Below are 25,694 nucleotides of genomic sequence, written 5' to 3' on the forward strand. Positions count from 1 at the left end.
TTAACTTTTGTTGTGTTATTCTCTCCGTCACATTACTCCCAAAGCTGACCTGAGATAATCTATGAGGAGTTGCCTGACTATAGGGATGGAGATTTCTGAAATAACCCTGCCATCATTATTGGTTTATAGAGGCCTCAATGGCAATACCACGCAGTTATCAACAGGGTTGTGGACAACTGAATCCAATCAATTCAGTCAATTGCAGCACTGAAGTGTTTGTAGTCTAAGACATACAGTACTGAATGGCATGTGATATAAGCCTACATGCAAAGTATCCAGAAACTCTGGTTCTTCATTCACACATCACCATCATAGAGGAGGCAAATTATGTCCCTTAGAATGTGTAGCATGACATTCCTGGAGATGCAAATGTTGCGCAGATGGTAATGTGCTGCATATTTGCTTTTACACTGCTGCTACTCGCGGTTTATTATTTATGCAGTCACTAACTCTACCTACACGTACAAATTACCTCGACAAACCTGCACATTGACTCAGTACCGGTACCCCCTGTATATAGCCTCATTATTGTGTTATTATTTTTCTTTCTTGAACTGCATTGTTGGTTAAGGGCTTGTAAGTAAGCATTTCACGGTAAGGTCTACAACGGTTGTATTCGGCACTTGACAAATACAATTTCATTTGATACAGTACAATAAGAATTCTTGTCAAGATTATTATTAGCCAGCACTTTTGAGAAATGACAGACCAGCATGACCCTGGCAGAGAGAATCTTCCTTGGGTCATGTGAAATAAGGAACCAGGCTCTGGGCTATGTGATATGACCTCTTACAGGGCCGTTTACACAAAGGACAGTAACTATAAAAAGTTGTTCTAATTCAAGTGAACAGCAGGATCCACACTACAACGATAACTACAAGAACAGTGGAGAACGATAGCGATTGCCATCGTTGGAATCACTTTCAGAGCAAATTCTTCCCTTCCCCCCCAAAAAAAAAAAATCTAAAATGCGTTCTACTGAAGAATTCTAGGTACGCAAGGAATAGCCACTAGGAGGGGAGAGGACGCAGAGGGCACAGTGAGCTTTCCTGAATAACTAGGCATGTGAGCATGTTGCTGGCCACATTAATTATCGTTTAACTTGGGAGACTGATGATCCACAACAGCGTCAGAAGAAGCTCCTACTTTCCTATGGTAGGCTATCTGTTAACGCCAACACATCCTGACAAAATACACCCTACGAGTGGCCTGCTAAAGTACCTTGTGAAAGCTTACAGAGCAATCTATGCTGTTTACAATAATGATTTTCAGTAGCCATGGAAGTTTGAACCATAATAAACCTTGCCTTCTCATGCAAAGGAATGATTATATTTTAACATACGTAAACAGTTGTTGACCTCCCTAGCTAGCTGCATTCACCTTAGTCAGCAGAGAATCTCCACTAGCAGTTCCTCTTCCCTTTAAATCCAGGCCATCACACTCTGGGACCCAGTCAGCAGTTAGTCAGATCAATTGCCTACACATTATAGATTTTTTAAATCAAATGCGGACATCTAAATTGTCTGCATTTGTGTGGCAGAAGAAATGCAAAACAGAAGGCCAACAGTGTTTTATTTTTGTTCACAGAATGCATACAGTACAGTGTAAACACACGAGCACACACACACCTCTTCTCGTGTAATGTAATATGCTCCTGTGTGATGTAGAAACACCAGCCTGTCATGATCAGCTGTGTCTGAGATAGGTAATGCCATGGTGGCACTGACCACCCCCTTGCGTCACCAACACATGGCCAAGGGCACAAATTAGTCCTCCTAGAGCAGGGTTGGGCAACTGGCGGCCCGCCTTAGAAACTCAGTCGAGGGCTCAACTTACTGTTGAGAGCTACAATAGTAGAATACACAAGGTGCAGTTTCTCTTATGTCAGTCACTCAATTAGCCATGTCAGCTAACTATTTTTTGATTGGTAAGTCTAGCCAGCCATCTAAACACGTGCCCAGGGGCCGTGACCTCCAGGGGGCCCCCATTGATTTTGTTAGTCACCCTCATAGTAACATGGCAAAATGTGTAGAATTGTAGGAAATGTGTTATACAAATTGCTACATTTTCTCTACGCCCCATGGCAAAATGTGTACACTTGCAGGAAATGTACTTTAAACATTTTTTAAATCTGCCGTCAAGATGGGGGCCAGGAAAATCTCGCTTGGGGCACCCAAAAGGCTAGGGGCGGCCCTGGCTACTGGTATTATGCGTTTAGTTAAGAGTTAAGCATTTCACACACACACACATAAATATTAATAAATACATATCCTTTAAAATACATTTCCCTTTATTACTTTCCAACCTCACCACCCCTTCCCTAATTGGAGTAAACAACAATGCTTAGGCCTCTACTTCCAGCTTATACATACTTTATACATTTTATGCACACAGTCAATTTTACAATAATTATATTTTGTTTGTTAAGCAGTTTAACTGCACAAATGGATTGATTTCACAAATCAGTTGACTGCATTTGTGGGTATGGATATGGGTACGCAGACCTGCGAGCCACTGCGGCCCCTAATGATGAATTCAGAATTTGTGGCACCACCCCCATCAAAGTTGCCCATCCCTGCCCTAGAGTTCAGACGACATAAACCACTTATTTTTCCAATGCATATTTTGAATTGCGGATATGCGCCATATCCTGACAAATTCTGAATCCGGATGTGTCTTTTAGACACACGTTCAAAAGTTTGGGGTAACTTAGAAATGTCCTTGTTTTCGAAAGAAAAGCAATTTTTTTGTTCATTAAAATAACATCAAATTGATCAGAAATACAGTGTAGACATTGTTAATGTTGTAAATGGCTATTGTAGCTGGAAACAGCTGATTTTTAAATGGAATATCTACATAGGCGTACAGAGGCCCATTATCAGCAACCATCAGTCCTGTGTTCCAATGGCACGTTGTGCTTGCTAATCCAAGTTTATCATTTTAAAAGGCTAATTGATCATTAGAAAACCCTTTTGCAATTATGTTAGCACAGCTGAAAACTGTTGTGCTGATTAAAGAAGCAATACAACTGGCCTTCTTGAGACTAGTTGAGTATCTGGAGCATCAGCAACTGTGGGTTCGATTAGGCTCAAAATGGCTAGAAACAAAGAACTTTCTTCTGAAACTCGTCAGTCTATTCTTGTTCTGAGAAATGAAGACTATTCCATGCGAGAAATTGCCAAGAAACTGAAGATCTCGTACAACGCTTTGTACTACTCCCTTCACAGAACAGCGCAAACTGGCTCTAACCAGAATAGAAAGAGGAGTGGGAGGCCCCGGTGCACAACTCAGCAAGAGGACAAATACATTAGTATGTCTAGTTTGAGAAACAGGAACCTCACAGGTCCTCAACTGGCAGCTTCATTAAATAGTACCCGCAAAACACCAGTCTCAACATCAACAATTAAGAGGCGACTCCGGGATGCTGACCTTCTATGCAGAGTTGCAAAGACAAAGCCATATCTCAGACTGGCCAATAAAAATAAAAGATTAAGATGGGCAGTCTGAGATATGGCTTTTTCTTTGCAACTCTGGCGGATGCCAGGAGAACACTGCATTCGGGCAGGTATAGTGCCAACTGTAAAGTTTGATGGAGGAGGAATAATGGTCTGGGGCTGTTTTTCATGGTTCGGGCTAGGCCCCTTAGTTCCAGTAAAGGGAAATCTTAAAGATACAGCATACAATGACATTCTAGACTATTCAGTGCTTCCAACTTTGTGGCAACAGTTTGGGGAAGGCCCTTTCCTGTTTCACCATGATAATGCCCCGAGCACAAAGCAAGGTCCATGCAGAAACGGTTTGTCTAGATCAGTGTGGAAGAACTTGACTGGCCTGCACAGAGCCCTGACCTCAACCCCATCGAAAACCTTTGGAATGAATTGGAACGCTGACTGCGAGTCAGGACTAGTCGCCCAACATCAGTGCCCGACCTCACTAATGCTTGTGGCTGAATGGAAGCAAGTCCCCGCAGCAATTTTCAAACATCTAGAGGAATCTTCCCAGAAGAGTGGAGGCTGTTGTAGCAGCAAAGGGGGGGACCAACTCCATAATAATGCCCATGATTTTGGAATGAGATGTAGTCATGTAGTGTAGTAGCTAGTAACTAACCAGCTTCAGCTTTTTCCAGTGTTGTGTGGTGGAAAACTGAGCATGTTGAGCATAACGCCAACCCGTTACCCATAGATAGGCTAGACATGTTTAACAATGTACGGTTTTTTTTGTGTAGTTTGCATTATATTGCCCTTCCCTGTTGCACACAACACGCTTCCATTCCCCGTGTCACAAGAGGATTTGTCTGATTTAAGATGAAAACCTCAACCCTGTTACTTGGCACTTAGTCATGTTTTTTTATTTAACCCTTTGAGATGTGAAAACATGTTTATGAAGTTGGACATGTGCTCTTTAAAAATGAGGTGAAATGAAGTTGTTTTTTTAACAAGTTACACTACCCAAAATGTACGCCATTGGTGGATTGACACATCTTTATTACTAATTGCAAACACATCGTGTCCATTGTCATGACATCTCCACAAGCTTGGCACAACAGCGGCAGAACGTTGCGCATTGTATTACTAAAATGTTGGCTGTGGCACTTCACTTTTGCCAAGACAATTTAATGTGTATCATGATACAATGTTACTATATGTTGGACAAAAAGTTGTTATCGAGTGAAGTAGGCCTTTTCTCCGTCCAAGTGCTTGAGTTTAACAAATTACAGACGTTACCAATTTTGCCCAGTTTACAAAACGTCCAAATTAAGAAATGTGTTACTCTTACCGTACTTAGTCCAGTCAACTGCACGAATTCCACAGCGAATCAAAGGCAACACTTTGTAGTAGCCACTTTCCTACAATTCCTGTGCGTGCGCGTTTCGATAGAAACAACGGAATACACTGCCCAAACCCTGCATGCTCTTCTCCAAATAGCCTATGGTTGCGTTCCCGTGCTCAGACGTTGCACGCATCAACCAGGCCAGCTTTGAGTGGTTCTTCTTCTTCTTTGGTATCATGGCGCTCGCACATTTTATTTGTGCATGCCGCCACCTACTGTGCGGGAGTGTCTGGTCGATCACGTCACATTTTGTGATACAAAAACCGTACACCACAGGGGGTTGGTGGCGCCTTAATTGTTGAGGACGGGCACTTGGTAATGGATGGAACTGAATAAGTGGAAAGGTATCAACAACATCAAACACATGGCTCCGTTCCAGCCATTATTAAGAGCCGTCCTCCCTTCAGCAGCCTCCACTGCCCTACACCCATATACTACTATTTCATAAAAAATTAACACTTTGACCCTAACTTATCCTACATCAGGCCGACAGCCTGGGAGGACGGGTCTCTTTCGTTCAACACACCTTGTAACTCTTCTGCAGTAAAACCTTGTACACCCAAGTACTTCTCTGCAGCTTCCACCACAACATCTACAGTGAGGGAAAAAAGTACTTGATCCCCTGCTGATTTTGTACGTTTGCCCACTGACAAAGACATGATCAGTCTATAAGTTTAATGGTAGGTTTATTTGAACAGTGAGAGACAGAATAACAACAAAAAAATCCAGAAAAATGCATGTCAAACATGTTATAAATTGATTTGCATTTTAATGAGGGAAATAAGTATTTGACCCCTCTGCAAAACATGACTTAGTACTTGGTGGCAAAACCCTTGTTGGCAATCACAGAGGTCAGACGTTTCTTGTAGTTGGCCACCAGGTTTGCACACATCTCAGGAGGGATTTTGTTCCACTCCTCTTTGCAGATCTTCTCCAAGTCATTAAGGTTTCGAGGCTGACGTTTGGCAACTCGAACCTTCAGCTCCCTCCACAGATTTTCTATGCGATTAAGGTCTGGAGACTGGCTAGGCCACTCCAGGACCTTAATGTGCTTCTTCTTGAGCCACTCCTTTGTTGCCTTTGCCGTGTGTTTTGGGTCATTGTCATGCTGGAATACCCATCCACGACCCATTTTCAATGCCCTGGCTGAGGGAAGGTTCTCATCCAAGATTTGACGGTACATGGCCCCGTCCATCGTCCCTTTGATGCGGTGAAGTTGTACTGTCCCCTTAGCAGAAAAACACCCCCAAAGCATAATGTTTCCACCTCCATGTTTGACGGTGGGGATGGTGTTCTTGGGGTCATAGGCAGCATTCCTCCTCCTCCAAACACGGCGAGTTGAGTTGATGCCAAAGAGCTCCATTTTGGTCTCATCTGACCACAACACTTTCACCCAGTTCTCCTCTGAATCATTCAGATGTTCATTGGCAAACTTCAGACGGCCCTGAATATGTGCTTTCATGAGCAGGGGGACCTTGCGGGCGCTGCAGGATTTCAGTCCTTCACGGCGTAGTGTGTTACCAATTGTTTTCTTGGTGATTATGGTCCCAGCTGCCTTGAGATCATTGACAAGATCATCCCTTGTAGTTCTGGGCTGATTCCTCACCGTTCTCATGATCATTGCAACTCCACGAGGTGAGATCTTGCATGGAGCCCCAGGCCGAGGGAGATTGACAGTTATTTTGTGTTTCTTCCAATTGCGAATAATGGCACCAACTGTTGTCACCTTCTCACCAAGCTGCTTGGCGATGGTATTGTAGCCCATTCCAGCCTTGTGTAGGTCTACAATCTTGTCCCTGACATCCTTGGAGAGCTCTTTGGTCTTGGCCATGGTGGAGAGTTTGGAATCTGATTGATTGATTGCTTCTGTGGACAGGTCTCTTTTATACAGGTAACAAACTGAGATTAGGAGTACTCCCTTTAAGAGTGTGCTCCTAATCTCAGCTCGTTACCTGTATAAAAGACACCTGGGAGCCAGAAATCATTCTTTTTATTTTTATTTTATTTTTATTTCACCTTTATTTAACCAGGTAAACCAGTTGAGAACAAGTTCTCATTTACAACTGCGACCTGGCCAAGATAAAGCAAAGCAGTGCGATAAAAACAACAACACAGAGTTACATATGGGGTAAAACAAAACAAAGTTAAAAATACAACAGAAATACATATATATACAGTGTGTGCAAATGTAGCAAGTTATGGAGGTAAGGCAATAAATAGGCTATAGTGCAAAATAATTACAATTAGTATTAACACTGGAATGATAGATGTGCAAGAGATGATGTGCAAATAGAGATACTGGGGTACAAATGAACAAAATAAATAACAATATAGGGATGAGGTAGTTGATTGATTCTGATTGAGAGGGGGTCAAATACTTACTTCCCTCATTAAAATGCAAATCAATTTTTAACATTTTTGACATGCGTTTTTCTGGATTTTTTTGTTGTTATTCTGTCTCACTGTTCAAATAAACCTACCATTAAAATTATAGACTGATCATTTCTTTGTCAGTGGGCAAACGTACAAAATCAGCAGGGGATCAAATACTTTTTTCCCTCACTGTATAATTCTGTGATTTACATTCCATTTCTGCGGTACAGGTGATAACCATGGCAAGGAATGCTAAGAAGCCAACCTTACTGAAGTACAAATTCGTATCACTCTGTATTGGCCTATGCTAACTACTCACCCTTGACCCATCTTCCTCTACTCTCATCACTGCCTCAGCACACAACACATCACCTTCTGTTCTACTCGGACCCTGGCAACCTCAACCTGTCTCTCTTGCACCGGGCACTTCTGATCCCCAGCAGCATGGGCACCCCCACAATTGACACACAGTTTTTTCCACCGATACTACACATTCCTTTGTCCCATGCCCTTCTGCACACTTCTCACATCTCGGAATCTCCCTCCTACACACTGCTGCACATGACCATAGGCTTGGCATCTGAAACACCTTAGTGGGTTTGGCACAAAAGCTATCACGGGATAACTGACATATCCTAACATGACTTTGTCAGGTGAAGACTCTGCTTCAAAACTCAAAAGGACAGATGTCACAGACACAGGGAGCGCTGCTCCCTCTGGGTGGAAGAAACACAGAAAATCATCACAAGTCCACTTCAAATCAAATCAAATCAAATTTTATTGGCCACATGCGCCGAATACAACAGGTACAGACATTAGAGTGAAATGCTTACTTACAGCCCTTAACCAACAGTGCATTTATTTTTAATAAAAAAGTAAAATAAAACAACAACAAAAAAGTGTTGAGAAAAAAAGAGCAGAAGTAAAATACAATTACAGTAGGGAGGCTATATATACAGGGGGGTACCGATGCAGAGTCAATGTGCGGGGGCACCGGCTAGTTGAGGTAGTTGAAGTAATATGTACATGTGGGTAGAGTTAAAGTCACTATGCATAAATAATTAACAGAGTAGCAGCAGCGTAGAAATATGGGGTGGGGGGTGGGGGTGGGGGGGCAGTACAAATAGTCTGGGTAGCCATGATTAGCTGTTCAGGAGTCTTATGGCTTGGGGGTAGAAGCTGTTGAGAAGTATTTTGGATCTAGACTTGACACTCCGGTACCGCTTGCCGTGCGGTAGCAGAGAGAACAGTCTATGACTAGGGTGGCTGGAGTCTTTGACAATTTTGGGGACCTTCCTCTGACACCGCCTGGTATAGAGGTCCTGGATGGCAGGAAGCTTGGCCCCAGTGATGTACTGGGCCGTAGTGCCTTGCGGTCGGAGGCCAAGCAGTTGCCATACCAGGCGGTGATGCAACCAGTCAGGATGCTCTCGATGGTGCAGCTGTAGAATTTTTTGAGGATCTGAGGACCCATGCCAAATCTTTTCAGTCTCCTGAGGGGGAATAGGCTTTGTCTTGCCCTCTTCCCGACTGTCTTGGTGTGTTTGGACCATGATAGTTTGTTGGTGATGTGGACACCAAGGAACTTGAAGCTCTCAACCTGTTCCACTACAGCCCCGTCGATGAGAATGGGGGCGTGCTCAGTCCTCTTTTTTTTCCTGTAGTCCACAATCATCTCCTTTGTCTTGGTCACGTTGAGGGAGAGGTTGTTGTTATCCTGGCACCCCACGACCAGGTCTCTGACCTCCTCCCTATAGGTGTCGTCGGCAAACTTAATGATGGTGTTGGAGTCGTGCCTGGCCATGCAGTCATGGGTGAACAGGGAGTACAGGAGGGGACTGAGCACGCACCCCTGAGGGGCCCCCGTGTTGAGGATCAGTGTGGTAGATGTGTTGTTACCTACCCTTACCACCTGGGGGCAGCCCGTCAGGAAGTCCAGGATCCAGTTGCAGAGGGAGGTGTTTAGTCCCAGGATCCTTAGCTTAGTGATGAGCTTTGAGGGCACTATGGTGTTGAATGCTGAGCTGTAGTCAATGAATAGCATTCTCACGTAGGTGTTCCTCTTTTCCAGGTGGGAAAGGGCAGTGTGGAGTGCAATAGAGATTGCATCATCTGTGGATCTGTTGGGGCGGTATGCAAATTGGAGTGGGTCTAGGGTTTCTGGGATAATGGTGTTGATGTGAGCCATGACCAGCCTTTCAAAGCACTTCATGGCTACAGATGTCAGTGCTACGGGTCGGTAGTCATTTAGGCAGGTTATCTTAGTGTCCTTGGGCACGGGGACTATGGTGGTCTGCTTGAAACATGTTGGTATTACAGACTCAGTCAGGGACATGTTGAAAATGTCAGTGAAGACACTTGCCAGTTGGTCAGCACATGCTCGGAGTACACGTCCTGGTAATCCGTCTGGCCCTGCGGCCTTGTGAATGTTGACCTGCTTAAAAGTCTTACTCACATCGGCTACGGAGAGTGTGATTACATAGTCATCCGGAACAGCTGGTGCTCTCATGCATGCTTCAGTGTTGCTTGCCTCGAAGCGAGCATAGAAGTGGTTTAGCTCGTCTGGAAGTGTCACCTGGCTGCTCGCGGCTGTGTTTCCCTTTGTAGTCTGTAATAGTTTTCAAGCCCTGCCACATCCGACGAGCGTCAGAGCCGGTGTAGTACGATTCAATCTTAGTCCTGTATTGACTCTTTGCCTGTTTGATGGTTAGTCGGAGGGCACAGCGGGATTTCTTATAAGCGTCCGGGTTAGAGTCCCGCTCCTTGAAAGCGGCAGCTCTACCCTTTAGCTCAGTGCGGATGTTTCCTGTAATCCATGGCTTCTGGTTGGGGTATGTACGTACGGTCACTGTGGGGACGACATCATCGATGCACTTATTGATGAAGCCAGTGACTGATGTAGTGTACTCCTCAATGCTATCTGAAGAATCCCGGAACATGTTCCAGTCTGTGCTAGCAAAACAGTCCCGTAGCTTAGCATCTGCGTCATGTGACCACTTCGAGCTACCTTCACAGATTTAACAGTATCCAAATTATTTTCTACCCAGCCTGAGACTACATATGGGTCAGCCAACAGGCAGGGATCCACTTTCTCAAAAAATGTCACTCCCACTGGGCCAGAATCATCCTTTGCATGACCATCGGGACGAGGCTTGGGTTCGGAGGTCTTCACCACACCTGCCACCGCAGGTAATTCATCTTCACTCTCATCAGGTTCAATTTCTGAGCCATCAGAGACAGCAGAGTACGGCGCCATTCTTCCTCAACACACATCTTACCTCTGCACTCTGCTCTTCTCCCTCACTGTCCATAATCAAATCTATCCGTTCACCACGCTCACGCCTTCATCCACTGTATTGTTTGCAGAACACGCACTGATGGCCTTTCTCCAATACCCAACTTATGTTCCTTAGCCCAATTTACTAGTCTGGCTATCTCTGGCTTCTCCATGCTTGCAAAACATGGCCTACTCTGTATCTGAGAGCGGCATCCTCATTTCCAGTCGGTGATTGCTGGAGTGCCTGCGTTTGGCCTCAGGGCAGAAAGAATCAACAACACATCTCACCTCTTACCACTTTGAGTGGTTGATAATATCCCAGGCTTATATGCACTGTGCGCAATAGCCTGGTGATAAAGCAGAGATCTGTATATAATGAGAGATCCTCATGTCTCCGCCGTAACAATGGGAGTTTTTGTCCCAAAGGCGGGAAGGCAGGCGACAAGCCTAGGTCTGCTTATTAAGCCCATAGAAATGCATTGGGCTTATTTTGGACTGATTTTGGCGTGAGCTAAATCTCTCGCTTCACCTCTTCCTCTCTGGATGAGGTTACTTACCATGCAACTACCGTACCACGAGAGTTTGGACTTCTGTTTTAAAGCCAGGGGATGAGTCTGAGTCGTATTTCACTGTTACAAATAATTGTACATTTTCAGTTAATAAAATCACTCATGATGGGTGTACTGTTGCTTGTATGCGTTGTATCCATGTGCTTACTGTGACTGTCACCCTAATATTGGCTACACTAGGTAGTAGCCCTGCTGCCACGAGATGGCGCTATTATTCCTTACATCGTTTGTCATTGCCATTGATGTCCTGCATTAAAGGAAAAATCCACTCAAAAACATATATGTTTTGCATGTCAGCAGACAAGTTTTCAAGATATAGGATTTTCAAGAAGCAAAGTGTCACTTGCCACATTATCATGATGATGCGTTTTTCCGCAGCTTAAAGCGCAACTGAAGGCAAATCACAACTTATCAAATAGAGAATGGCCTATGTGGCATCGATATTAGTCAGAAACATTTATTCTAGAGTAATAATTTACTACAAAGTGTAAATAGGATAAGTTTGTTAATAAAGTCAGTCTTTTCCAAAACAGAGTTTTAAGTGAGTTCATCATGACTTACTTTAAGGTTGGGTTTTGATTTAACAATGCTCAGTTGACAACTAACATCGGAATGGGATACACACCTGCAGTGATTGCGCTCTATCCAATCCTACTGCAGAAAACACAGACAGTGAGACAGACCAGAGGGGTATCCTAAAAGCAGGTTTGGGGAGTTAGCTCGAGATAACCGGTCATACGAAAGTGGCTCACCTTTTAGCCAGGTAAATTTCTATGGCAACTAATCCTTCAGAACTAACTTGCTCCAGGGCAGGCTAACTCACGGCTGCGCCACGAGTTGAGGACCAATGAAATCAGATTCCCTCCCTCTTGCAAAGATTGCATCATCATCCCCTTCATTTGAGGAAGGCAACTGATAAAAAATGCATTTTAAACTTCACGCAATGTAGATAGGAGTGGGGTAAAAAGGTGCTTGTGCATTGATAAGCACACCAAAGACGGCGTTAACGATAAGTATTAAAATAAAGAGGGCACTTCTAAAAGGCCTTTCAGCCTGCTGAATTTGCATGATAACTTTTCTTTAATTTTGGTTTCGGCACAAATGAAAATGTGTCACTGACTCGCCCATGGATTAATGGTTCGGAGTTTGACTAGCCATGTGCGACATGCAAACGCAGTTACAATCCTGCTAGAGTTAGCAGCAGGCGGACGACCAATATCCACGGTCGTAGTACAGATGAAGCCTGAGCTGGAATGTGAAGCTAACTGAAGCTGGTTAGCTTTAGAAAACCCTGAGTATATCTAGCTTTCTTCTTAGGATACCCATCAGCGCAGTGGATCTGACTTTGTTTGGATACAACACGTCGCAAATGTTTTGGTGAGCAACATAAAAACATGCGGAATCGGTGCGTTCAGTCGCTCTTTAATGCAGGACGTCAATGGCAATGACAAACGACGTAAGGAGTAATAGCGCCATCTGGCGGCAGCAGTGCTACAAATTGGGCTACTTTGAATACCACTCCTCCTCGGGCCTTATTGCTTAATCATAGCAGTCAAAACAAGTTAAATCAACATCCATTGATGGAAAATGATCTGGAGAGTTTAATAAGGACGATTTATCTTTTCTCTTGCAACATTTTCTTAAACTCGCAATAATTATTATTTTGATGGAAAACAGAATTTTGCTTCTTAGTCCACGTCGTAAAAAATTGTCAATATTCCTTCTTAATTCGCTCAATAACATTATGGGAAAAGGGTTTATTGGATAAATGTGGCAACTCCTCTCTTGCTCCGAAAACATTTTTTGGGGCTAGTTTTTAGGCCTTGTAGGCAGGTTTTCAGAGGTCATGGGACTAGACATTTTATGTTGAACTGGCAACCCTGCGTTCAGCTCTTTCTCCATGACTCAGATGCCTCTGCTGCAGCCCTCTGTTAATCAGTGCTCTCAAAGCACAAACACCCCTCCGGCCCTCCCCATTGGGCTACACATTTTAGCTAGACCTGGCAACCCTGACATTAGCTAGCTACTTCCCACATTGTGGGACAACAGTGCGTGGCAAGCAGAACAGAAGCGCACTGTGTCCCGGTGTTGTTTCCGTTCATGCCCTCCCCATTGAGTAGACTGTATCAAGGTGACATCTAGATGGATATCAATTTTAGGTATTTATTGTGTAGGCTGCTATCCTGCTTTAAATAAAATAATTGGACGTGGAAAAAATGGCGACACCGTGATACAGCTACCCAATGGGAAGCACCTCCATACAACACTGGTGCACTGTTCGCCACGTTTGCAACCCCCCGCGAAACCGTGATACAGTTTGTTCATTTTCATGGAAATTAATTTTGTAACGTCAGCATACAAATACACAATATATTACATGCAGTACGGAAAACTGTAAAGTTAGTACACAAGTAACACATTTACATTTTCACATATTCAACGCCTCTGCAGGCTACTGTACAACCATGTATTGGCCCTGCATCTGTCCTATGTCCCACTGTTCAGCAGCCTAACGGCTGATGGAATTACACTTGCCTTGCTCCTATTCTTGCTGAACAGTGGAACCTTTAACCTCCTTCTGGAGGGCAGCAGCTCAAAACACCTTCCAGGACTAGGTGACTGGGCGTGATTAAAGTTGTGATGGTAGTGAGTAACCTAGCTCAGCCTCCTCACCCACACATCTGGATGTTAAGGAAGTAAAATGGACTAGTCTGGACCACTCTCCCTGTTAGATGTTCAGTGTCTCAATACTGTTGTGGTATGATTCAGCTGTCTTCTTGCAGGATCAAATGTTATAGTCTAGATTATATGTGCAGACTTGTGTTTACATATTCACAGTTACATATACACTTGAAAAGTTTTAAATGTCTACAAGGATGTCTTCAACATTATTTTAGCTATGTTTTGTCCTGGAGAAGTATGGGTTGTATAGGTTAAATGATTGAAAGGGTTTAGGTCTATGTAAAAAGTTAAGCTTCCTTCCTCCTGACAGACACACACGCAGGCTAGGACCCAGGAGAGGAAAGTGAGAACAGACATTTCAAAACAAGTTTTTATCACGTGGCTGATCATGCAGGCATGCTCTCCATACCTGACATGCATTTTTGGTATTTTTGGTATTACCACCTCTCATTGGAATGCCAACCATGCATAGATAGATACCCACCTGTAATGATATGATAGATTGTCAGGAAGAAGCTATCCTCAGCTGGGTCATACAATGGTCAGTAAGCTACACTCTGTCCTGTTGCTACAGGCTATCTGCCAGTGTAAACCTCACTCATGTACCAATGTGCCCATGCCAGTTTGGATAATGGATAATCTGTTTGTTGTGAGTGGGTCCATTCAATGCACATTACAGGAAGTTGTCCCTCAAAGCACCATAGGCCTACTTAGGCACCTTGCCTTTCTCTTTAAAACAGTAAACTGATCAATTATAATGAGTGGGCCACTAGGCTTTAGCTCAGCGGGCTAACACAGTCTTGGGACACAAACGATTCAGGTTGAAAGTCAGTCAATCACACAGTCAGACTGGGTAACAGGAGAAAACCACGAATCTCCAAATATCAACTTTATCTGGTTGTCCTACCCATCATATACACTGAGTATACAAAACATTGTAATGGGATCTGTATTTTAAACTTTTCTGTCAATGCTCCTGTAAAAGGAACAATACTTTATTTTTCAGCCGTGGGTGTGTGAACATTGATATTTCAATTTAATCCTCCAGAAACGACAGAACAAAAAATGCAACAAATATTGTAGTTAAACTCAAATATACTAATTGATTACAAACATATATATATTTTTTTATGTTTAAAAAAGGTATAATCTTCGTAAATGATATCATAGGTAGGACTGGTGGAGTTATGTCGCACATGCAGCTAACAAAAACATATGGAAATGTCTGCTCTATCCAAAATTACAACCAAATAATTGCAACATTACCGCAAAAATGGAAGAGGAAAGTAGAAGGGGGAAAAAGTAAGGAACTTGTCTGTCGGCCCTGCATTAAAGAACATAATTGGTTAAAGAAAATTGTGATAATTACCGCAAAAATGGAAGAGGAAAGTAGAAGGGAGAAAAAGTAAGGAACTTGTCCGTCGGCCTTGCATTAAAGAACATAATTGGTTAAAGAAAATTGTGATAAATAAAAAAGTATAACAGTTTCATTTAAGGACCAAGGGATTGACAGCCGTCCCATATAGATTGCAAAATAGTTGGGAAGAGATTTTTGACGTACCGATTCCATGGCATAGTGTTTATGAACTCATACGCAAAATGACGCCGGATTCAAAACTTATAATTTTTCAATTTAAATTATTATACAAAATTCTTGCTACCAATAGAATGTTATTTATATGGGGGATACAATCTTCCCAGCTCTGCAGATTTTGCTGTGAAGAGACAGAATCATTAGATCATTTGTTTTGGTACTGTCCATTTGTAGCTTGTTTTTGGTCACAGGTCCAGGAATGGCTGAAGGATTACAATATTTACCTTGAGCTAACCCTGCAGATAGCGCTACTGGGTGATCTGAAAAGTCATAGTCAATCGATCAATAATATAAAAATACTTTTAGCAAAAATGTTTATTTTCAATTTCCAATCTGTAGAAACAATGAGAATAGAAGGGTTCAGAACTTTTGTGAAACATCACAGTACAGTTGAAAAATATATGGCAAATAGAAATCCAATATGGATGGTGTTAAGAGATAGATGGGAGGTGTTGAATGGAGCTGAAGGATGGGACTAATAACAACTAACAACAACTAATAACAACAGGATAACTAATGTAAAGCATACTGTGTCCATAATAAGTGTATGGGTTGTAGGTTGAGAGCTTTTGTGAAAGAGCACAGTTATAAACATATGGCTTATAGAAGCAAACCGGATGGACATCATGAAAATGATCAGAGAGGTTGAGGGTAGACGAAGTTCAGGAGTAAAAACAAACAAAATAGAATATTGTAAAATTGACTGTGTCCATAAAATGTATAAAGTATGTATAAGCTGGAAGTAGAGGCCTAAGCGTTGTTGTTCACTAGTTTACTCCAATTAGGGAAGGGGTGGAGCTTGTAAAGTGGTTATCCCACTGGCTATAGGGTGAACGCACCAATTTGTGAGTCGCTCTGGCTAAGAGCGTCTGCTAAATGACGTTAATGTGCCCTTGAGCAAGGCACTTAACCCTAATTGCTCCTGTAAGTCGCTCTGGTTAAGAGCGTCTGCTAAATGACTAAAATGTAAAAAAAAAATGTAAAAAATGTGGTGGGGTTGGAAAGTAATAAAGGGAAATATATATATTTTAAAGGATATGTATATATGTATGTATATGTATTTATATGTATGTATGTGTATATGTGTGTGTATGTATGTATATGTATATAAAATGTATATAAACTACCGTTCAAAAGTTTGGGGTCACTTAGAAATGTCCTTGTTTTTGAAAGAAAAGCAATTTATTTGTCAGTTAAAATAACATCAAATTGATCAGAAATACAGTGTAGACATTGTTAATGTTGTAAATGGCTATTGTAGCTGGAAACGGCTGATTTTTATGGAATATCTACATAGGTGTACAGAGGCCCATTATCAGTAACCATCAGTCCTGTGTTCCAATGGCACACAAAACTGTTGTGCTGATTAAAGAAGCAATATAACTGGCCTTCTTGAGACTAGTTGAGTATCTGGAGCATCAGCAATTATGGGTTCGATTACAGGCTCAAAATGGCTAGAAACAAATAACTTTCTTCTGAAACTCGTCAGTCTATTCTTGTTCTGAGAAATGAAGGCTATTCCATGCGAGAAATTTCCAAGAAACTGAAGAACTCGTACAACGCTGTGTACTACTCCCTTCACAGAACAGCGCAAACTGGCTCTAACCAGAATAGAAAGAGGAGTGGGAGGCCCTGGTGCACAACTGAGCAAGAGGACAAATACATTAGTGTCTAGTTTGAGAAACAGACGCCTCATAGGTCCTCAACTGGCAGCTTCATTAAATAGTACCCGCAAAACACCAGTCTCAACGTCAACAGTGAAGAGGCGACTCCGGGATGCTGACCTTCTAGGCAGAGTTGCAAAGAAAAAGCCATATCTCAGACTGGCAAATAAAAAGAAAAGATTAAGATGGGCAAAAAAACACAGACTCTGGACAGAAGAAGATTGGAAAAAAAGTGTTATGGACAGACAAATTGAAGTTTGAGGTGTTTGGATCACAAAGAATAACATTTGTGAGACACAGATCAAATGAAAAGATACAGGAGGAGTGCTTGATGCCATCTGTCAAGCATGGTGGAGGCAATGTGATATTCTGGGGGTGCTTTGGTGGTGGTAAAGTAGGAGATTTGTACAGGGTAAAAGGGATCTTGAAGAAGGAAAGCTATCACTCCATTTTGCAACGCCATGCCATACCCTGTGGACGGCGCTTGATTGGAGCCAATTTCCTCCTACAACAGGACAATGACCCAAAGCACACCTCCAAACTATGCAAGAACTATTTAGGGAAGAAGCAGTCAGCTGGTATTCTGTCTATAATGGAGTGTCCAGCACAGTCACCAGATCTCAACCCGATTGAGCTGTTGTGGGAGCAGCTTGACCGTATAGAAGTAAGAAGTGCCCATCAAGCCAATCCAACTTGTGGGAGGTGCTTCAGAAAGCATGGGGTGAAATCTTTTCAGATTACCTCAACAAACTGACAACTAGAATATCAAAGGTCTGCAAATGGAGGATTCTTTGACGAAAGCAAAGTTTGAAGGATACAATTATTATTTCAATTAAAAATCATTATTTCTAACCTTGTCAATGACTACTTTTCCTATTCATTTTGCTATATTTCCTATTCAAACTAATTTCATGTGATTCAAGTGATGCAGACAATTACATTGATGGAAGTTACAATCTATCTGCAATATTAAAGCTGATCTACCCACAAAAAAGAAAAAAAAGAAGGAAAAAAAGGGGGTGAAAAGTCGATAAAACTGTACTACACTGCTCAAAAAAATAAAGGGAACACTAAAAGAACACATCATAGATCTGAATGAATGAAATAATCTTATTAAATACTTTTTTCTTTACATAGTTGAATGTGCTGACAACAAAATCACACAAAAATTATCAATGGAAATCAAATGTATCAACCCTTGGAGGTCTGGATTTGGAGTCACCCTCAAAATTAAAGTGGAAAACCACACTACAGGCTGATCCAACTTTGATGTAATGTCCTTAAAAGAAGTCAAAATGAGGCTCAGTAGTGTGTGTGGCCTCCACGTGCCTGTATGACCTCCCTACAACGCCTGGGCATGCTCCTGATGAGGTGGCGGATGGTCTCCTGAGGGATCTCCTCCCAGACCTGGACTAAAGCATCCGCCAACTCCTGGACAGTCTGTGGTGCAACGTGGCGTTGGTGGATGGAGCGAGACATGATGTGCTCAATTGGATTCAGGTCTGGGGAACGGGCGGGCCAGTCCATAGCATCAATGCCTTCCTCTTGCAGGAACTGCTGACACACTCCAGCCACATGAGGTCTAGCATTGTCTTGCATTAGGAGGAACCCAGGGCCAACCGCACCAGCATATGGTCTCACAAGGGGTCTGAGGATCTCATCTCGGTACCTAATGGCAGTCAGGCTATCTCTGGCGAGCACATGGAGGGCTGTGCGGCCCCCCAAAGAAATGCCACCCCACACCATGACTGACCCACCGCCAAACAGGTCATGCTAGAGGATGTTGCAGGCAGTAGAATGTTTTCCACGGCGTCTCCAGACTCTGTCACGTCTGTCACGTGCTCAGTGTGAACCTGCTTTCATCTGTGAAGAGCACAGGGCGCCAGTGGCGAATTTGCCAATCTTGGTGTTCTCTGGCAAATGCCAAACGTCCTGCACGGTGTTGGGCTGTAAGCACAACCCCCACCTGTGGACGTCGGGCCCTCATACCACCCTCATGGAGTCTGTTTCTGACCGTTTGAGCAGACACATGCACATTTGTGGCCTGCTGGAGGTCATTTTGCAGGGCTCTGGCAGTGCTCCTCCTGCTCCTCCTTGCACAAAGGCGGAGGTAGCAGTCCTGCTGCTGGGTTGTTGCCCTCCTACGGCCTCCTCCACATCTCCTGATGTACTGGCCTGTCTCCTGGTAGCGCCTCCATGCTCTGGACACTACGCTGACAGACACAGCAAACCTTCTTGCCACAGCTCGCATTGATGTGCCATCCTGGATGTGCTGCACTACCTGAGCCACTTGTGTGGGTTGTAGACTCCGTCTCATGCTACCACTAGAGTGAAAGCACCGCCAGCATTCAAAAGTGACCAAAACATGAGCCAGGAAGCATAGGAACTGAGAAGTGGTCTGTGGTCACCAGCTGCAAAACCAGTCCTTTATTGGGGGTGTCTTGCTAATTGCCTATAATTTCCACCTGTTGTCTATTCCATTTGCACAACAGCATGTGACATTTATTGTCAATCAGTGTTGCTTCCTAAGTGGACAGTTTGATTTCACAGAAGTGTGATTGACTTGGAGTTACATTGTGTTGTTTAAGTGTTCCCTTTATTTTTTTTAGCAGTGTATAACCCTTCATCAGTTACCTCAATCAGTTACCTTTATTTAGATTTTCAAAGAATGGAAAATGAAGCCAACCCAGATGATGATAAGACAGTAGCCTGGATGAATTATTCCAATACAATGACCATGTCAACATACACAACGGATGTTTTTGGAACAGTGGGGGTTTGCTGACAAATAACCTATGCCGTGCCCAGGCTTCTACCAAGCCTGTGAAGAAGAGACTGCTAAAAGGCAGATCTGTCGTGAACAGCCGTGTGTTTGAATGGGTCAGCAGTGGGTAAACACAGTGTATCTGCCACAGACAAAAAGCTGATTCATGTTATCTCACACAGATGCAGAACACAATAAATGGTGTGGTTGTGCCTCAGTCCCATTGTTGAGATTGCATGAATCCCAAGAGTCGAGGTATTTGTTATGGGAGAAAGTAGCTGCATGGTCCTGAGTGGCTCAGTTATTAGAGTATGGTGCTTACAATGCCAGAGTTCGATTCCCACGGGGTCCAGTATGAAAAACTAAAAAATATATATACTCACTCAACTGTAAATTGCTCTGGATTATTCTTGATAGTTTCTGTCAAAAAGCTTGAGGGAGATTTATAAAGCTGTGGTTATCTTTTAAATGTTTGACATTGACCCACTGGACCATGAAGTAATGAAGATGTACATGCCAGCCAAAATAATGCTGTGAAATATCTCCATCAGGTGGTGTAGAAAGACAAACTGATGTGGTAGTTATTACAACATGGGCCACCAGGAGGTAGCAGTGATGTTAAAGAATAAAGTGGCACAGGGACGCAAAAAGTAAGCACTATTTTAGCTTTATGGTTTTATTTCACAAATGAAAGCTTATTCTATATAGTTTAAACAAATGTGAGTTCATTGTTCTGGACAGAGTTCATGCTCCACCTTAATCTATCTAACATATTATGATATGGGAAACAAAAGGATTGTCGGTGATCTTTGCTTTTCCGAATAAACTTTTATAGACTGATACTATTCACAGTCACGCCATAAACCATGTCATAAAGACTTATACAGTAGTATATTCATAAAGGTTTGTTGGTGAACTTTCCCCTTGAGTACTTGGTAAGAAAAACAAGAAATAGGCCCATACGTATACACTCTACTGAGTCATACTGTAGCTGACTTAGATACTATGGGAGAGCTAGTTCTATAATCCCCGTATAGTAGGCCTAAACACTGAAAAGAAAAAAGCAACCAGTGTTCTTTCAGTGTTTCACAACAGAAGTTGTCAGACAAGCTTCAGTCATAAACGTCTGTCACACAGCTCTGTCTCATAATTTACTGTCTGTCTTTCTTACCTTTCACAACATGTCTCCTCTAGACACGTATGTGATACAAATATGTGACATCATCTGTCACTAAGTCACATGATCGAGGTGGAGTGGAGTGTCATTGGCTCACAGATCTTTCACCTGAGAACGGTAAATGTCCAAAGCGTTGACCCAGATATGACACATCCCTCTAGTTAGTCAAACTAAACGATAGAGGCACGTATAATCTTGTATACAAGAGAAGGAAATATTGTACAATCTGTCCTCTATGTCGGCAGTCATTGAAAATAATTGTGCCGATTAGCATCCTGACACTTGACAATGATTCAGCCCATTTGTCCATCCATGGCCCAACCTCTTTCAATTCCCATTAGAAAGGAAGGAGTTTGGAGTTTTTCTCCCTATGTACAGTGTCTGGTACAGTGTATTGGGTTTCTTGAAAGGCCCTTAGAACAAAATATATTACAATCATATGTATGAAGGCCACCCTTCTCAAAGTCTCACTGGTAAAGCTGGTCCATCACCTGCAGGACATCTTCTAGTATGGATGGCCCCAGGTCAAGGTTCAGGGCAAAAGACGAGTCTTCCTCGACCACTGGAGGGGCCTCCACTGGGGGACAAGGAGCCTGTTGGGGGGGCGCGTTCAATTCTAATCCATCCGGACCTATCGTTAACCCTCCCTCCTCTTCCTGCTCCTGCTCCTGCTTTACCTCCTCTCGTTGGTACAATCCGTCGTGCTCCACCACCTCCACAGAATCCAGTAAAGGCAGGGAGTGGCACTTATTGTGCCTGGAAGCCTGGGGAATGGTTCTGGCTTTAGTGGCCTGTGCATCCATCTCTTCTGGGTTGAGGAGTCGTGGGGGCTTGGGTGGGGCTGGGGGAGTCCCATTGGGGGTGATGTTGGAGTAGACGTCCTGGTGGCTTTGAGAGCTGTGGAGGATGAGACTACCGGTCTGCTGGAAGGCTGTGAGGTCGCCGAAGGCATCACCGTGGGCATCCAATCCGATGTGGGAGAGGTGACGGAAGTCGCCCAGCGGTAGGCTGATCATGCTGACTGACAGCAGCTCACGACGCTTCTGCTTGCGGGGCCAGCGCATGGTGGCCGATTTGAAGTACAGGGCAGTCTTCCGAGGCATCTTGGACTTGATGGTGTATAACTTCAGTTAGTGAGTTCAACCCTTGAAGGCTGAGGTGGAGGGTGGAGGTCACTCAGTTGAATGGTCTAGTTGGCCTTTAGGCAACTCTGAAATTGTGAGGACAAACAAACTAGATTAAGAAAACTCACTTGAGATTATTTGATACTCATTCCTTAGTTTTATTTTTCATTTTGTCATTTCATAGCTACACCCCAAATGCCAACCTTTGCCAAAATGTGCCATAATTGTCATGACCAGGTTGAGATGGATCCATTTATGGAATGGTACCTGCAGCAGTGACTGTATAATAAAGGAACCCGTTTTTCTCGTACACACGTCAAAGCAAACACACTGGAATACTATACAAACTCCACACACATAGCTTGTGGCACAACGGTTAGTCTAGTAAGAGATGATGCTGAAAAAATGCTGAATGCTTAATTAATTGTCTCACAGAGGGAAAAGTCTAAACAACCTCTTGCAGAGGAGGCTGGTGGGAGAAGCTATAGGAGGATGGGCTCATTGTTAATGGCTGGAATGGAAGCAATGGAATGATACCAAACACACCAAACACATGGAAAGAATGTGTTTGACTCCGTTCCATTGATTCCATTCCAGCCATTACATGGATCCTATAGCTCCTCCCACCAGCCTCCTCTGACCTCTTGTACTCGAACATGAACACTGAGGCACCTTAGTTTGTTAATAAGTAACCTTGGAGACTTGTTTTTCTTTCAGGGCTATTACTTTTAAGCATAAACAATGTTTTTTTCTTTGACTTTTGCTGTGATTGCATTAGATTTGGTTTCACTCAATGTCATTGTTCACACCACAGGAGGTTGGTGGCACCTTAATTGGGGAGGACAGGCTTGTGGTAATGGCTGGAGCGGAATAGGTGGAATGGTATCAAATACACCAAATCAAGTCAAATCAAATCACATTTTATTTGTCACATGCGCCGAATACAACAGATGTAGACCTTACAGTGAAATGCTTACTTATAAGCCCTTAACCAACAATGCAGTTTTAAGAAAAATAAGTGTTAAGTAAAAAATGGATAAGTAAAAATAAAAATAAAATAAAAAAAATTAAAGAGACGCTGTAAAATAACAGTAGCGAGGCTATATATAGGGGGTACCGGTACGGGTCAATGTGCGGGGGCACATGTTAGTCGAGGTAATTGAGGTAATATGTACATGTAGGTAGAGTTAAAGTGACTATGCATAGATAATAAACAGAGTGGCCGCTGCAAATAGTCCGGGTAGCCATTTGATTAGCTGTTCAGGAGTCTTATGGCTTGGGGGTAGAAGCTGTTAAGAAGCCTTTTGGACCAAGCGGTACCGCTTGCCGTGCGGTAGCAGAGAGAACAGTCTATGACTAGGGTGGCTGGAGTCTTTGACAATTTTTAGGGCCTTCCTCTGACACCGCCTGTGCAGTTGCCATACATGGCAGTGATGCAACCAGTCAGGATGCTCTCGATGGTGCGGCTGTAGAACTTTTTGAGGATCTGAGGACCCACGTCAAATCTTTTCAGTCTCCTGAGGGGGAATAGGCTTTGTCATGCCCTCTTCACGACTGTCTTGATGTGTTTGGACCATGATAGTTTGTTGGTGATGTGGATACCAAGGAACTTGAAGCTCTCAACCTGCTCCACTACAGCCCCGTTGATGAGAATGGGGGCGAGCTCAGTCCCCCTTTCCTGTAGTCCACAATCATCTCTTTTGTCTTGATCACATTGAGGGAGAGGTTGTTATCCTGGCACCACATGGTCAGGTCTCTGACCTCCTCCCTATAGGCTGTCTCATCGTTGTCGGTGATCAGGCCTACCACTGTTGTGTCGTCAGCAAACTTAATGATGGTGTTGGAGTCGTGCCTGGCCATGCAGTCATGGGTGAACAGGGAGGACAGGAGGGGACTGAGCAATCACCCCTGAGGGGCCCCAGTGTTGAGGATCAGCGTGGCAGATGTGTTGTTACCTACCCTTACCACCTGGGGGCAGCCCCTCAGGGGTTTCCATGTGTTTGATGCTATTCCATTTGCTCCTTTCCAGCCATTATTATGAGCCGTCCTCCCCTCACCAGCCTCCACTGGTTCACACTATATTTATGTGTCTAAAGCTTCTTGAACTTTTGAGATAGTGTTGCAATCATGGCTTTTTCTAACTGGTAGTACCACATTTTACTCACATTTCTTTCCCAAGGAGAGTGTTTCATATTCATATACCTGTAATGGAACAACAGTTGGGAATTCAAAGGAAACGTTTTGCTCCTGACTGGAAGACAAACTGGTTAGGGACTTTCCTAATTTGCCTAAAACGTGAAGGTGATGCTATCTTGCTTGTATTGCTAGTCAAAGCAAAAAGCACCTAAGGAAAATGCTGCTGTTAAGGAATTTGCCCTATTTTTCAGACAATGCAGAAATCTCCAAGGTGTGCTGTTTTTCTGTACAGTTAGTACAAGGTTTAACAAACTTCCTGATAGTTCCAATCATGGATCCTCAACAAATTAGTTCCAATGGATCCACAATTATTCATCTAAGATTTGTATGAGGCTTTTAAAGGTTTCTCAGAGATCTAGATATTTAATAGTGGATAGTTACTTACTGCAGCTTTCAGGACAATGTGTCAGATACTCCCTCAGGTAAACTGAGGTAGCTGGCATGATTCAAATACAGTAAAACTGCCAACTTGTTATGCTGTTTCCAGATTAAAATAAGCAATTTATTTGGACAATTAGTTGTTCCACTGACACAGTAACCACTACCTAAAGCCATTATATAAGCCACACCATTTGATCAAACTGTAGTGAGGAAAAACCTTTACTGTACACTCTTAGAAAAAAGGGTTCCAAAAGGGTTATTCGGCTGTCCCCATAGGATAACCCTTTTTGTTTCCATGTATAACCCTCTGTGGAAAGGGTTCTACATGGAACCAAAAAGGGTTGTACCTGGAACCAAAAGGGTTGTACCTGGAACCAAATAGGGTTCTTCAAAAGGGTTATCCTATGGGGACAGCAGAATAACCCTTTTAGGTTCTAGATAGCACCTTTTTTTCTAAGAGTGTGGTGTTCATTCACTTATTGCTTAAAAGGAAGTCTTGAAAGTTTACCTGTGTCTATCTTTGTATCCACACAAGTGAGGTGATCAGGAAGCAGTCTTTTTATGATCTCTCAATATATTCGCTCTTCTCTGTCGGGCTAGAACACACAGCTCTCCTGACGTTCCATGTGTGAATGAGCGCCCCTGACAGCCTTATCAGCTCACCTGTGTCTGTGGGGTGTTTGTATAAAGTGATAAACCTCTGGTCCTTCCCCCTTGATTAATCTATCTCTGCCTGTGTGTCTGTGAGTATCTTCTCTCTTGTGACTATCTTCTCTCAGGTAGTCCTCTAGTCCAAATAAGCTGTAGAATAGAGGATCACCTCTTATTGTGGAGGCGTGATAGAGGAGGAGGGGTTTATGACGCTCAGGTGAACTCTACACTGCTTGTGTTTCTTCGAGGAAGGTAGGGAAAGGGGGCAGTGCTCTAGCTGATACTGTATCACTTGCCCTATGGGTTGGTGAATTATAGGGTGTGGATTTTCCAATGGAACTTACTTATGTATACTGTACATGTATAGGAAGGGGTGGGATTGTGGGGGAAAAATCACTCACTACCTTCGGAT

General features: G+C 43.2%; 1 protein-coding gene across 1 annotated transcript; it reads right to left on the reverse strand.

The window, feature by feature from the left end:
* Positions 1-20,418: 20,418 nt before the first annotated feature.
* Positions 20,419-25,425, reverse strand: LOC311106638 (cdc42 effector protein 3-like). Its single transcript, XM_084149029.1, has 2 exons — positions 25,140-25,425; positions 20,419-22,140 (listed from the first exon to the last, which is right to left on the reverse strand). Exon 2 carries the CDS (start codon positions 22,031-22,033, stop codon positions 21,398-21,400), a length of 636 nt encoding a protein of 211 aa, XP_084005155.1. The 5' UTR covers positions 22,034-22,140; positions 25,140-25,425; the 3' UTR covers positions 20,419-21,397.
* Positions 25,426-25,694: the final 269 nt, after the last annotated feature.

The sequence above is a fragment of the Coregonus lavaretus genome (genome assembly GCF_964263955.1).
Source record: "Coregonus lavaretus genome assembly, chromosome: 31".
NCBI classification, from domain to species: Eukaryota; Metazoa; Chordata; class Actinopteri; order Salmoniformes; family Salmonidae; genus Coregonus; species Coregonus lavaretus.